At 40.7% G+C, this 14229-nt stretch overlaps 1 protein-coding gene across 1 annotated transcript; it reads right to left on the bottom strand.

Annotated features, from left to right (window-relative positions):
- Positions 1 to 323: 323 nt before the first annotated feature.
- Positions 324 to 9407, bottom strand: acp2 (acid phosphatase 2, lysosomal). The gene is made up of 13 exons (XM_049570411.1): positions 9249 to 9407; positions 6563 to 6658; positions 5961 to 6047; positions 5601 to 5661; positions 5402 to 5493; positions 5224 to 5322; positions 5034 to 5123; positions 3635 to 3718; positions 3467 to 3515; positions 3269 to 3357; positions 2633 to 2739; positions 2209 to 2384; positions 324 to 2118 (listed from the first exon to the last, which is right to left on the bottom strand). Exons 1-13 carry the CDS (start codon positions 9336 to 9338, stop codon positions 1973 to 1975), a joined length of 1266 nt encoding a protein of 421 aa, XP_049426368.1. The 5' UTR covers positions 9339 to 9407; the 3' UTR covers positions 324 to 1972.
- Positions 9408 to 14229: the final 4822 nt, after the last annotated feature.

Raw genomic sequence — 14229 nt, 5'->3', positions numbered from 1 at the left:
TTTAAGACAAAGGTGAGCCAGAATTTGTCTTTGAACCAATTAATATATATATATATATATATGAAACATTATACAAAAGGTACATTATACAAATACATTACCACCAGCAGAAGTGCACTACTCCTGCAGCTGTCATGTGGCTGAGTTTACCAGTTTTCAAGATTTGAAGAAACAGCAGAATTAAGTCAAGACAGCAGCTGGCCAACTCCCTGCAACACGAGACCAAGTGTTGTAGCTCGTCTCCGAGACATAACACATCATACAAAGGATCCACAAGCAAACAGGTTACCTGCTGTTTCCATGTTGTGTTTCTACAAACAACATTCGCAATGATTGACTGTTTATTTCTGGGGGAAAAAAACAACTAACAAGCAACAAATTGTCAAAGTCTGATTATTAATTTCATACAGCATGAAAGAAATTTGAAATTATTCGACTGAGATTAATTAAAAGTCCAGAATCCTGACTTGCAGGAAAGCAAAATCCTGATCAAACCTGCATTAGGATTTTTACTCTGTTATATATTTAATTTTTAGTTTGTATCCAAAGACCAGAGGTGAACAAAGTTGTATAAAACCCTGGGTGCTGAACATTCTAGGTACACAGCTCATGATCTTTGATATCACTCAAGGAAAAGCATCCAATATATATGTTCTGCATTTTAAATGACTTGTTCAAAGACAAACAGGTTTTCATTTTTTAAATAATTCAAATCTAATCCAGATTCAAAAACACACACAAATGTATGGGTTTCCAGTGTTTCCAAAGATCATATTCACAATTAAAAAAGCAATCATGTTTAATCATTAATGGAAGCTGTAAGCTATTTCTGTAAGAAGCTGGTTTATATTATCACAAAACATTTGATTCTTGTTGACACACAGAAAACTAAATTATCTATTTTACTTTTATTTGCTGTTTCGCTGGTGTTTTCATGTCTTGTTCAAAGGACACTTGGGGGGTGGATGCTTCCAGTCATGTAGCTCTGTAACCAGCTCTCTGTTCAGTCCAACACCACCCTGTTACTCCTTTGATAAATCAAATGCACCTGTTTGAAGAAGTTCAAATCAAAAACTTCAACAAACAATATTAAAACATTTAAGGCAGCTCGGTCATTAGGCGTCAGTGACAATACACACACACAGTACACAAAAACTGGTGAATCATGAATAAACCGACATATGGGCATACAAATGAATCACACGCATACAAAACAAAATTACTCTGTCCATTAAAAAGAGGTCTGAATTTTTAGCTAATTTCATCTTCATCTCTTACTTGTGCTGTTTTTAAGGACAATCAGACCTGCCAGGAGGAAAACATGATGCAAAACACTAAAAAATACATAGATGTTCTTGCAAGAATTTGCAATGACATTACCTAGAGCTCACCATTTTCCATTACGTTTCCAGACCATTCTTTCTTCATTTAAAATCACAACTATTTTCTTCATCTCTCTAAACTTTTCTGCAGCCATTCAAGTCCCCAAAATGCAGACTGAATGACGAACATAGTGTCTTTCTGAGCAGAAATCTGGGACATATTTGTTGAACTCATGAACTCATTTGGCTGATATGCGAACAGATGACGTGGGAACACAGCAGTTACTTTACCAAACTATTAAAATACAAAAGTTTTCCCTGCTGTTTTCTTGATGTAGCAATCAGACCTGGTCCCTTCAACAATGCCTCATCACTCATGTTAGTTTAGAGTGACGAGGAAAAAGCTGTGCTTGTCTAAAATCTGAAGTTTAAATGTTTTTTTAAATTCCTCTCTCTGACCCGATAGAAACAGGGTCATTATGGACAAAAACCTAAAAAAAAATTCTAATAATTGTGGGTCCCACAATGAACGCGATGATGAAACCATCAAAAAGCTCTCTCTGGAGTTTTAGAGTTTAAAGTTCATCATCATCGCTGCTGTCCCAAGATACCAGGCTTGTAGATCTCCGAGGGAGGAGTTTGTGCTTCTGTCAGGATTCCTCTCTACCTTCCTCGTTGATCACATGGTGGTACCCCCGGTTGCTGATTGGATCCTTCCGCCAACAAACGATGCCGAGGAGGAGGACGATGAGGAACAAGAGCAGGCAGCTGGACACCACCAGACTGATGATCACTTCTGAAGACAAATGGAGAGAATGGATCAGCAGTGGCACTTTCAGTCATCTCTTTTTATTGTAGCACTCTTCAGTTTTTAATGTGTGTTTACCTTTATCTCTCCCTTCTACAGGCAATTGACACTCTTTGTCCCTGTCATCTGAAATAGAGAGCTTGGTAATCCTCACAAAGTCATCCAGGGGGCAGTCAAGGGAGCAGCCTGGCAACTGCATAGGGTATGGTTCCACTTTGCTGTTATTCCGGAAAAACATCGACACAGAAGCAGAGCTGCGTGGACACAAAGAGAGAGTTTTACAGTCTATGATAACACAGTACCACAGCTAGACACAGAAACATATGACTGGTTGACACTTAACCGTATCAATAGAGCCCTAAAAAAAATGTCAGACAAGTGCCGAGTGTCAGTTTGTAGCTTCATGTCACCAGCTTTCACCTAAAGTGACTTATAGCCTGTTGCTGTGTCACTCGTGGTATAAATCATAGAGGTAGCAATGTGCAAAGTGTGTGTGTTTTACCCGTTGTCGTCCCTGTAAAGCTCAAATATGTGACAGGAGGCATATGGCGGCTGTCTTCCACTGAACACATTGAGGCTGGCCTGAAGGGCAGCTACAGTGGTGTCGTGCTGAGGAATAGACACACATACACACATTAATAAAAATAGTTTGACATTTTGGGAAATGCACTTATATCTTGCGGAGAGTTAACTGAGATGATCAACCACTCTCACATCTGTGTGCTGAATATGAAGCTACAGTCAGAACACATGGGTAACTATGCTAAGCCTGGTTGTGTGAGTGTGTGTATCTTTCTTAATCTAACACTCCTGACATTTTTGTTATCTTCGCCGCCGTCTTGGCTGCAACAGAACCAGGAAGGACAACTGAGTGAGACTCTTCTTTGTTTGGAAAAGGAAAAAGAAGTAGCTCGAGATTTTACCAGACACTGTGTCCGAGGTTTGTCTCCACAAAACCTGTCTACTCCGGTTACATCTTGATAATGCAACCTGCATTTTGTCACCCTGTAACTCCACCACTGTCATGAATACACACTGGACACACAGCCTGCTCTGCGCTCAATGTGCCCCCAGACACACCTGGCAGAGGTCTGGACTCTACTGAGTGTACTTTTCTAGTTCAAAAAGTCATTCTTACCGCTGACAGCATCATCATTTTTAGTTTCTGCTCTGGGTCTGGGACGGCCATCTTGGAAAGATTCTTCACTATTTCACCCAACAGCATACCTTAAAGACAGACAGGAGTTCTGAATTTTATCCTGTGTTTAAAAGATAGGTCTGGTGTTATTCTTTGGTCTGCCTATTGTCAATAAATCCCATGAAAAGGATGACCTACCTCCCTGCAGCCGGCTCTTCTCTTGCTGTTTGTGGAACCCAAATGTAACCTGTGAAAATTGGACATCAAACTTTATCATTACAACACTTTTAACTCAAAAATAGATGTATTTAGACCATCATGAGGCACCAAAACTAATAAAACCACAGATATTGCTACTGTTTTTACCTGAAATCCAAAGTCTTTGAGCTCTCTGAGCTTCCCCATGACATCAGGAGTCACCCAATCAGGAGCTGACATGTTGTGAAGAGACTGAAAACACACACAGCACAACAGAGGGAAATAAGAAAACCACGAGAGAGACAGTTGACTAAAAAAAGGCCTAAAAGCTTTAATCAAATAGTAGTTAAAGTCCACCACCACATGAGAGGTGTTTTCACATTCCTCTGCTGAAGGGAAAATGTCTATGCACTTCCTTAAAATCTGAGGTTCAAGGCCAATAACTCATAGAAACCTGAAAACCTCTAGCGCAGAGCAGCCTTGTTGGCACAGAGAGCAGAGTTAGCATTAGCATAGTGAAAGTTTTGACAGCAAACATGTTAGAGTGTGCAGTTTTGGGATGTAAATTGGATCTTGGAGCTTCCTTCCTCTAACTATCTGCAGAAAAATCCCATCATAGCAAATATTATCGTATGTTTCACAACCGCTAGTGCTGTGTGAACCACTGCCAGTTAGCCTGCAAGCTAACAAACAACATGAACAAATACAAGATGCTGATTCAAGCCTGTTTTTAATTCTTGAACCATTATTTAGGGAAATCATGTTAAACAGAATTTTAACATAAGCACACCCTAAAACATGTCTGGAGGGGGACGTAAAGTTGACAAACTGTCTTGTTGTTCCTGATAGCACTTTGTCAGCAGTCCTCTCTCTCTGCAACCATCTCTCACACTGTTGCTTAATTATCATGTGACTGTACTCAGTGACCCTGCTGTCTGATTTCATAATTGGCTCATGCTTGAAATTTCACACTTTTTTGTGTATTTGACTCATGATAATGTGGGCACCCCTGCATATTTGAGTAATAGACGCTGACGTTGGTATAGATATAGATGGTCTAGATGTTTCCAGACAACCTGGGAATATAATGCCCTCTGCCACGGCTGTTGTCGGCATGGAAGCATAAAAACACAGATCTGAAACTGCTACTAGTTGCACAGTCCTGTTCCTCTAGCAGCTTGTTTGACAAATTGTCCACGTGCTCCTTAAAAACTGATGAGGTCGGCTCAGTCACAAGACTAAAACCAACACACGCTGAAATTTGGTCAGTCACTATCTAGCCCGCCAGAAGTCAACACATGACTTGTATGAATGTCTCTGTCAAAATTCAAACAGTTTTTGAATCAGAAGTTACAGGACGCTCTTATTTTGAAATGAAACATCCTGTGAGCCAGATTACTGCTGCACTGGCTTCACTTTTCCGACCCGGAGATAAACCTTCGGTGATGACACAAATATGCTGTTACCATACCTACAAAAAGCTTTACAAAGCTTTTCACTTCCGCTTTAAGCTTGTTTTTTGCTGGTGGTGGTTTGTGACTCTGTGTGTGTGTGTGTGTGCTTTCACCTCACAGAAGAGCGTGTCGTACACACTCCAGACTGTTTCCACAGTAGTCTTATTCAATCCAGTTTTATTCCTCACCAGCTCTATAATGTCCTGAAAAGAGGAACACATTCATTTTCAGATATTTACACTTGAAAAAAATCCAACTGTGTAAGATCGACATAATCAGGACGTAGAATTAATATGCCTGTACCTTGTATTTAATGGTGACATTGATAAATTCCTCTGTGTGCTCAGTTTCATTCATCAGCTGTTTGTAGCGGGGACAGTCACTCAGAGGAAAAGACAGAAGCTAAAAACAAAGACACAGAGAGTTCAGACAACACAGTGAGGAGGAGCACTGGTAAAACCTTCATATACTGTATACATACCCTCTCTTCACGTAGTGGAACCGTGTGCACAGGTATCGGCTGCCACTGCAAGTTTGGATTGAAGACCTGCTGACCACTGGGTGGGTAGAGACCTAAATGATGGCAAAAGACTTAACATGAGGAAGAAAAACAGCAGGAAGATGTACTGTAGCTAGATGGAAGAGACGTAGGAGGAAGAGGAGTTAGCTTAAGCTCAAACCTGCAAGGTTGGCCTCAGCGCTCATCAGGGTGCGATCGTAGTCTGTACTGCGAACAGAGATCTGAGGACAAAGGCCAGTGAGATATCAACTTTATTTACAAGCCGTTGCATGGTCATCACAGCCTTGAAACAGACACAGTGAAGTATGTTAAGTCCAAATATACTGGAGAGTTTGAAGGGAAGGCAACAGAGTTTGGCTGACTCTAAGAAAACTCCCCCATCATGCTCCAGGAATTCCAGCAGCAGTGGGAACCCTGTATAACACCAATGTGCTGAGGGGCCCCTTCTCCTAAATATTCATATGAATTATCGCCTGTCTGTAAGCATCCTAGCGAGGTGCCATGTGATGTGAAAGCTTACCTCGTGTCTCTGGTAGGAGTCGCTGAGGAATCCTTTGTACCGTTTCCTTAAAAACTGGCCCAGATCAAAGTGCTGCCTCATCCCCTCCTGAAAAAACACAAAAACACGGCCATCACACTCCTGTCGACGTCACTGGGTGGAGGTAATTTTTCAAACTTTAGTACACTAATGTAGAGCAGAAAATCTTTGTGAGCTTAAAGTGAGACATTGACATCCAAACAGCTGTCACAGAGTGGAGAAAGATTTCCTGCTGCTGTGATCACTGGCACGAACTGGACGATTTTTGCATGACATTATAGCATGCATAAATTTGTTTTAATATTGGTGGGGGGGGACACATGAAACAGAGGGTTTGGGGGGAAAGTTTGAAAATCACATACTTAATTTCCTCTATTCTGGTTAAAATTTTGCACCAATTTGTGCCTTTTCTGGGTCAATTTATAGCGTGAATGTCTTTTATTTTGTCAAAATAAAAGTCATCTGCTATTTTCATGCTTTAATTGTCGGGGACACATGCATATGTTTGTCATATTTTGCGAGGAAAAAAAGGTAAGCAAACAATATCAGGGAAGAATAAAAAGTACGTAACATATTCATCATACCTGTGACAGCTGTCCAAAGCCTTGTGGCCAGTCGCTCTCTTGGTGGGGGTCGGTAGGATAGGCTTTGACTGGTGACCTGTCACCGTGCCGAAACAACTGGAAGGGAGAGAGAAAAGATGTCAGTTAGGCAACACCCAACTAGCAACACATGTTTTCCTTTTTACAAAATAAAAATCTTCCACTATGGCATATCCATGGGTGACATCCATGGGTGGGTCTTTCTACAGGCAAGCTGAATCACTGTCTATACAATGTCATATTGACGTATATTGTAAGCCTGATAAATGGAGTTGCAAATGAATTCAACAGCAGAACGCACATGATGAGAACATGTGAATGTATTTACCAAATTAAGTTTTTATAGCAGACTGGAAGGGTGATTTGTCAGCAAATAACACTTCCACTCTGTCATCATGTGACTTGTGTTTGACAGGCCTAATTAGAGGCTCAACTTCCCCCCGTTTGAGGGTAGACATCTGCATTTGATATCACTCCTAAAATGATGCTTATTGTTCCACCTTATGACATTATAGCATTTGTAACCACTGTGCACGCCCTTTGACACTGAATCAAGCCAAAAGCTTTGTCCTAGTTTTATCTGTGTCACTGGCTACTAGAAAATCCAGTCAGCTGATAGTGACGATCTTGCTAAGTGTTTGTCAGAGACTGTCAGGGAAGACAAACAGATAAAACATCTCAACTGAGGAATCCAAATACAACGGGCATGCCCAGAAACAAAACAAGGAAGTCAAGGACGATAATGAACAGTGTCAAAGCCATTAAATGATGGAGGTTAAGAGTAATATCTGCATCCAGTCTATTAGGTCCTGTTACGAGAAACCACCACATCAGCTGTCTACTCAAGCAGAACAGTTTCAGTCTCCGAGCCACTTCAGAGAAGTGCTAGTTTCTGGCTCTCTGGTGTGGAGAGCAGGCATGACCGATCTGGCTGAAAATAGCTGAAAAAGTGTGTAACCTCTATTTGAGGGGTGGATTATCCCTGTAGAACTCCTAATCTTATCTGCTCCGTGATCATTAATGGCTGTCTCGCAGGCTACTAGGTAACCGTTTCTAAGAATGGGTGCAGTAAGAACAACGTGTTACACTAACTCCTTCAGTTGCAGTTGCAACTTCCATATGAGAAAATCTATGTTGTCCTTTTGAACTGACTGCCCTCACCTCTCAGCATCATATTTTACCCCCGTGACACCAAGATGCTTGGTGTCATGGCTGTAACATGGTAAAAACACGAGTGTGTCCAATGCTATTCCAATTCTCACATCCATGACACATTCCATGAAGAAGATAGAGGGTGGGAAACTGAACCCACTCATCCTCGAAACAGTGAGTTAGCTTTGAGAGATTATGATCTTTTAAAAAAACTGGCAGCCAGATAAAAGTCACTGGCTTTCATTTAACACTGAGACATATCACAACAAAAGGAGGACATGCGAAAATGTGCTAATGTATGCACTTAAGTTGGGAGTGGTGCTTTAGTGCTGGTTTCTACTGTGTATAGATAATGGGCAGTGAGAGAGACCGACAACATTTAATCCAGCTATAATGCTACAAACAGCCATTTAAAACCCTCTTACAAAATAAAAGCCTCAGAAAAGTTGTGGTGCACTCATGTTGTATCCCTGAAATTAATTTTGCATATAAACAGACAGCACTGAGATTAAGCACAGAGCTTGATGTTACTGTTTCAGTTTTGCCTGCTTGTGTTCTGCATCATCTTGCATTGACGTCAGTGTGTGTGGCTCATTCTTCCTCTGCCAACATAACTTTTGTGTGCCTTGCCACACTGCCTTTCTTCCATGGGTCAAACTGATCCTGCGGGTAAGCTATGAACAGGATAAAGGCTAGGCAGCTGCACCTGCAAATACTTTAACCAGTGCTTTCCTGATATGAGTCTCAGCATCAGAGGAGCTACATTTGAGTACATGACCCAGATTATTATCAATCTAACCAGCACTGACCCTAAAAAAAATCAGCATACCATTCCCCAGTGTAGTTTGGTTGTTTGTATTGTTAGTACAGGTGGCTTGTCACCACGTGAACAGTTTCTGTCAACAGAAGTGTGTAACAATTGCTTTTCAGTCGGCGACTAAAGGTGACAGGTCAGACAGATAAGGCTCGTAATGCAGGATCAACAGACATAACCTCAACAAGAGAGTTTATGAGACTTATTTTTAAGGCATGATTTATTTAAAGTGTCAGCACTTGCGAAGAGAGTTCCTGTTATGTCCTTTTGTAAGACTGACTTTGCTCTTTTCTTGGCGTCTTATAACTTTAATACTTTTTCCAATTTACTTCTATTCATTTAATGTTCAATTTAATGTAAATTAAAGGTCAACTTTTGCAAAGGTCTTGCCTGTTCGCCTTCTAACGCATTACGAGCAAGAGGTGTGAACCAAACACAAACTGAGCTTCCTTAAAAAAAATAGTGTTGCTAGGTAAATTATTATTATGCCGAATTAACTAAAACACCTTAACTCTTTATGACAGACTTAATTCATGTCCATAGAGATACACATGTATACAGAGAAGCAAATAATACGCAAAACCTCTTAAATTTTGAGTGCAGTTCCGTGGACGTCTGTCCACACCGAAGGGAAACGCGGCGAGTCGCTGCAGAGCTCAACACAGCTTCCGTACCGTTACATTAAATATAAATACTACTCACCACAGTCACATATACTAGATTTCTTTCTGCTGCAGCTTCTCCACAGACAGAGGCGGCCATTAAAAGACAGAGCACAGCGCTGGGCCCCATGTTTCCGTGTGTAGCTGGAGGACTAACCGTTGATCACAGACAGCTGATAGTCGGTTTGTTAGGTTTCTGCCTGAGCTACATCAAGCTAACGACGGCTATCGTAAACGCAACCAGACCGGAAGTGTTAGCATAAAAAGTAATGTATATGTTTAATACAAAAGGGCACATAAAGCATTCAAATATTGTGAAATATATATTAATTTATTATTTAATTAAGGTTTAATTTGATTTTCACCGAAATTTGTCCGTTTATTCACGAAAAACGACACATTTTGTCATTACGGATTTTATTTTGAAATTAATACCCTGCGTAGTGTTAGCTGAATTGATATTGATTCAGAAAGTAAAAACGGAAGTGGCGTAACATTCGATCCGTGTGCGTACTCGTCAACCGTCCACAGCTCTGCACTGCTGTACTGCTAAAGTGAAGTATATTTGGTCCCATTCACAAGCTGCGACACAGCCTGTTCACTACACCATATTTTTATATTTCATTCTGCTTTATTTTGATGGGGAAACTGTGATTTTCTGAGAGTTTTGTAAATAAATTAGCCAGAGATTCCCTTCTCAATATAGCAGTTACTTTTCCTCACTTTGAAAAATAATAATGATAATAATTCATGGCTACTGTAAAATATATCAAAAAGCTAAATGCAGGTATAATAGCTCAAAGTGTTTTAACCCGTTTTAAGTTTAAATGAAGTTAGTAGCTGAGAGTATGTGGAAGCAGAGGGTTTTCTCCACTGGGATGTAGTATATAAAATAAAAGCTAAAAATGCGGAGTATTTTAAAAAGTATAAATGGTAGAAACATAAGCTGAATACAGACATGAATGGCCTTAGAGATGGGGCTGAGCATTTTAATATTTGAATTATTTCTGTAGCTGCAAATTAGCAGAGGTAGTTGTAGTCCAAAAAAACCTATGGAAAAATGATGGAATAAGAAAAATAAAAATTGGATCACAAAAGTGTGTATGCTAAAGAATCTTATCGTTTTAAGTTTGCAAGTCAAACTTTTAACTTAACAGGAGTATAACTATTTTTTATTATGCCTAACTTTTTACTGGGAGAACTGGGCTTCCACTTTGAGGCTTGCAGTTTTTCCCTTCTGCCAGCAGAGGTCAGTGTTGTGTTGGCCACATTTGAGTATCTTCTTACATCCAGTATTAGTGCAGCGTTTATTGGGCTATTTGCTGGGATGTTCCTGGAACTATAGCCTTATAGCCAATATTTTTATCTTTTTTTTAACATGACTGTGGAGAGCTTAGATTAAACAAAAATTTATAGACTAAACACATAATTTGTTACTCATCAGACTAATCTATGATTAGAATGAACTTTCATCCATATCTGGCCAACAGAAACCTCAAGGCACTGGGTCATAATCTCACTTGTTTTAAGTGAGCAACAATCTTTGAGGTGCTAAAGTTAAAGCTGCATGTGTGGAGGCTCTGAGGTTTGAAAGGGCTCTCTGTGCTTAAGAGCAGTGAACATGGAAAACCTCTGGTTCTGAGCTGATCCTCTGCTATGACCCTCTGGTATGCTGATCTGTATGTATAGTGTTTACACAGTGTTGTGTGACAATCTGGCAACAAGAAGCACTAAGCCTGGACCCCAGTGGAAATCTGATATTCGTGTACTACTCTGTGATATTGTAAACATGTATTTTCTTGTGCTTGTTTCATTATAACTATTTCATAATGGGTTTAAAAAGAAAATGGGCCTCTGTGTGACAACTGTGTTGAGCTACTGTTTTGGCTGTGTGTGTTCTGTGCTGCTGTCCCTTTTCCTTCCATTGTAGAGCTGCTCAGGTGTGCTGCATTACATAACGAGGTGCATCACACCTGGCATGGAGGAGGTGTTTAAGAGCTCCTGTGCCAGCAGCAGAGGAGAGAGGCCTCTGGTGTGGGGATCGCTGGTCCTGCTGCCTCCCAGCGGTGGTTTTTTGTTGTCTTGTTTGCTTGATTTATTTGTAATAAATAAATCCCAGGGATTTAAGATGTTTTGTTTGCCCCATAGGGCCGCCTAAAGGTGTGGTGTAACACTACATATGTAGACTTTATGAACAAGAAGCAGAAACCAAAGTGAGGAAGACAGAACATTTGGTAACACAAGACTTTGTGGAGGCCATTCAGGTCCAGCAATGGAGTGTCGCAGGGATGACATTATTTTTGTAGGCCGAACAGGAAGTTAGGGTCGCCCCAGTTCCCTTAAAAAAGCCAGTGGGATTTTTCCATTGGAGTCTGGATCACTGCAATAAGCTATGTGGCAACAATTCAATAATATCAATTCATGATATGTGCAAGTTTTGTTCAGCAAGAAAATTGTCACAAATGAACACCACTTTTATGATTTTTGAGGTGTAAATGCAATTGCCAGAGATAAAAAGCTAACGTTAGACTACTACAAACTACGCTGTGGTGCATGACTTCAACATCACCACCACAACAACGCTGCAAAGCCATGTTAGGCATGATGACGTTCTGTAGTCTCATTTAGCTACTTGTTAGCAAACACCTTTGTTAAGACACATAAAAGCTTCAAAATTCACAAGTGGGGTTTTCACTGACCTATGTTAGGCAATAGAAGAAAACATAAAAGTTTCTTAAGCTTGTGTTAACCACAGACCTTATTTCAGGCACATAACCAAAAACCTATTGCCTCTGAGACAAGGGAACTGGCAGTGCGAAATGCTAACTCGTGTCTGCTGAGGAGGACCGTTACATGCAGTTGAAAACTCCAGAAAAAGCTAGTAAGTGGCCCTTGAGTTGTCTCAGTTGTAAAACAGGCCTGTCAAAGGTTGTTTACTTCAGCCAGGGAACTGATACTCAAACTGGAGCTGCTCCAGAGAATCATCTGGAGAGACAACTCTGGGAATACAAGTGTCTGTTCTCAGGCCTGCTGACACTAGTGTCGCAAAACGTGGTGGCCTCATGCAGTTGAAAATGAACCAGCGGTGGAAAGAATCCCAAAATATCCCGCTGAGGTAGAAGAGCTCCTTATTTTTTGCAGATGTTTTTGCTTTACTGGTATCAACATCTGTTTGCATAAAAGGAACAGCTGGCCTTTTTTGAGTTAGCTAAGTTAGAGACTTGCGTTTGAACAAATTATTAAAAAGAAAAAATGGCAATATTTGTGTGTTGGACAAATAACACAACAGAATCATTATAATGAAGGTGGTGACACACCTGGACACTAGCACACATAAAAAATCTCCAAGTTCAGGCTTGCAGGCGGACATAAGACACCCAGATTAGTCATGGAGTAAACCCTGTGGGAACGTATCAGTACACCACATCCCATGAACTCAGTATCAAAACAACAATATTCAGCATTCAGCAATATTCCCTCAGTATCGGTGCCAAGTTATTGTACGTCTCTGCCAGTTAAGTGTCAACAATAATCTCTTTGTTCCCTTGTTGTTGCCTCAGGTTGTTTATATCTGCCATGTGTTACTAAATCCCAGTGGAGGTGTTTATGTTTTTGCTCATATTGCAGATTATATGTAACAGATAATGCTGAAAACACATGCTGCGGACCAGCTTAACCCCAACAAATTAACACTTGTGCAAAAACAGAAAAATAGGCAGAATCACAGACACACACCAGACAATAACAATCATGAGGACAATAGTGATTAGAGAGGGCAGGATTACCCTTAATCTGGAGTATATGTGTTTGTTTAGGGGCAGATATGCTCATTAAGAAGAGTCAAAGCATAGCATAGCATCTAATTCACCCTGACACCTCACTGACAGAGGTGTAATCTGCTTGTTGGGAGATTATAAAAAGCAATCCAAGTGTGTGTGTGTGGGGGCGGGGGGTCTGCCCCACACTGACATGATCATGAAGATCACAGGGGAGAATTACTGACATAATTACCCAGATGATCTGATAAAACAGATGTCTGCCTGCTTCCTCCTGTCATCTGACAGGCCCTTCACAGCCTAATGCAGTCACATCAAGCGCTTGTTATTCCCTGCTACCTTCTGAGTGTGATCTTGCTGAGTAGAAAAAGTTTTTTAGCTAAAATCATGTGTGGGACGAGCTGTGTGCAGGGAGTGAACCTCAGCAGCCAGATGATGGCAGCATTTCTGCAGCTTGTTTTTTGCTACGAAGCCTCTGGCGCATTTGCTTTAGTCATTCCCCCTCTGTGAGATGGCTGTTTTTCATTCAACGTGAACATTTTGTAAGCAAAGTGCAGCACAAGCATGAAAGCACATCAGATTAACAGCAAAACAAAGCTTCCTTCCTGTCGCTGTTTGTACACAACTAAGGCGACATTTTCAGCAGATGATGACCATAATAACGATCCTGATGTGTTCACTGTGGAGTGTTTGATGGGAGAATAAATGTTGAGGTGCTGAAATGGGAAACACAAGGTTCCAGTTGGAGAGGAATACCCACATGTTTAAATATAGGCCACAACGCTCCTTATATAGCAAGTGGGACGTCAGGGTTGTTTACACAGTTCGCTGCCTGATAAATGAATGGTTACAATCCAGCATTATGTTGCACATTTTAAATCTTTATTAGTAGGCTATATTAAGGATTTAATTGCAAATCACACTGTAAAATAACAATCATGTATTTTAATTTCATTTTGCTGCATTATAAATAAGTATATATAAAACATGCATAGGGTGTTTTTGCATACACTTTCATTTTACAGTCCCCAGGAATTGTTTTTCCTCTGATTATTTCTGTTTGTACCGTGGTTTCTACACCAGAGAGCAGTCGGAGCAGCAGGGGGCGGGGTTTGCCTGCCTTGAATTATTTAATGAGCCAATAGGAAGCGTCAGAGCTGGCTGATGGACAGGCACGGCCCCTGCAGCACACCCCGCCCCCCTATGACTCTGTGTTTTATTCTGTTTTTAGAGCAGCAGCGTCAC

This window comes from Epinephelus fuscoguttatus, linkage group LG24, assembly GCF_011397635.1.
Source record: "Epinephelus fuscoguttatus linkage group LG24, E.fuscoguttatus.final_Chr_v1".
In the NCBI taxonomy this organism is placed as follows: Eukaryota; Metazoa; Chordata; class Actinopteri; order Perciformes; family Serranidae; genus Epinephelus; species Epinephelus fuscoguttatus.
This window is presented reverse-complemented; position numbering and strand designations above follow the sequence as displayed.

Bases quoted from the DNA above. Each gene is read 5' to 3' on its own strand.
- acp2 (XM_049570411.1), bottom strand. From the start codon at position 9,338: ATGGGGCCCAGCGCTGTGCTCTGTCTTTTAATGGCCGCCTCTGTCTGT. The intron at 5,124-5,223 runs GTACAGGCATAT...TCCTCTTTTCAG, and splicing joins ATGTCACCATTAAATACAAG to GACATTATAGAGCTGGTGAG. The intron at 2,740-3,268 runs GTAAGAATGACT...TCTATTCCTCAG, and splicing joins AAATGATGATGCTGTCAGCG to CACGACACCACTGTAGCTGC.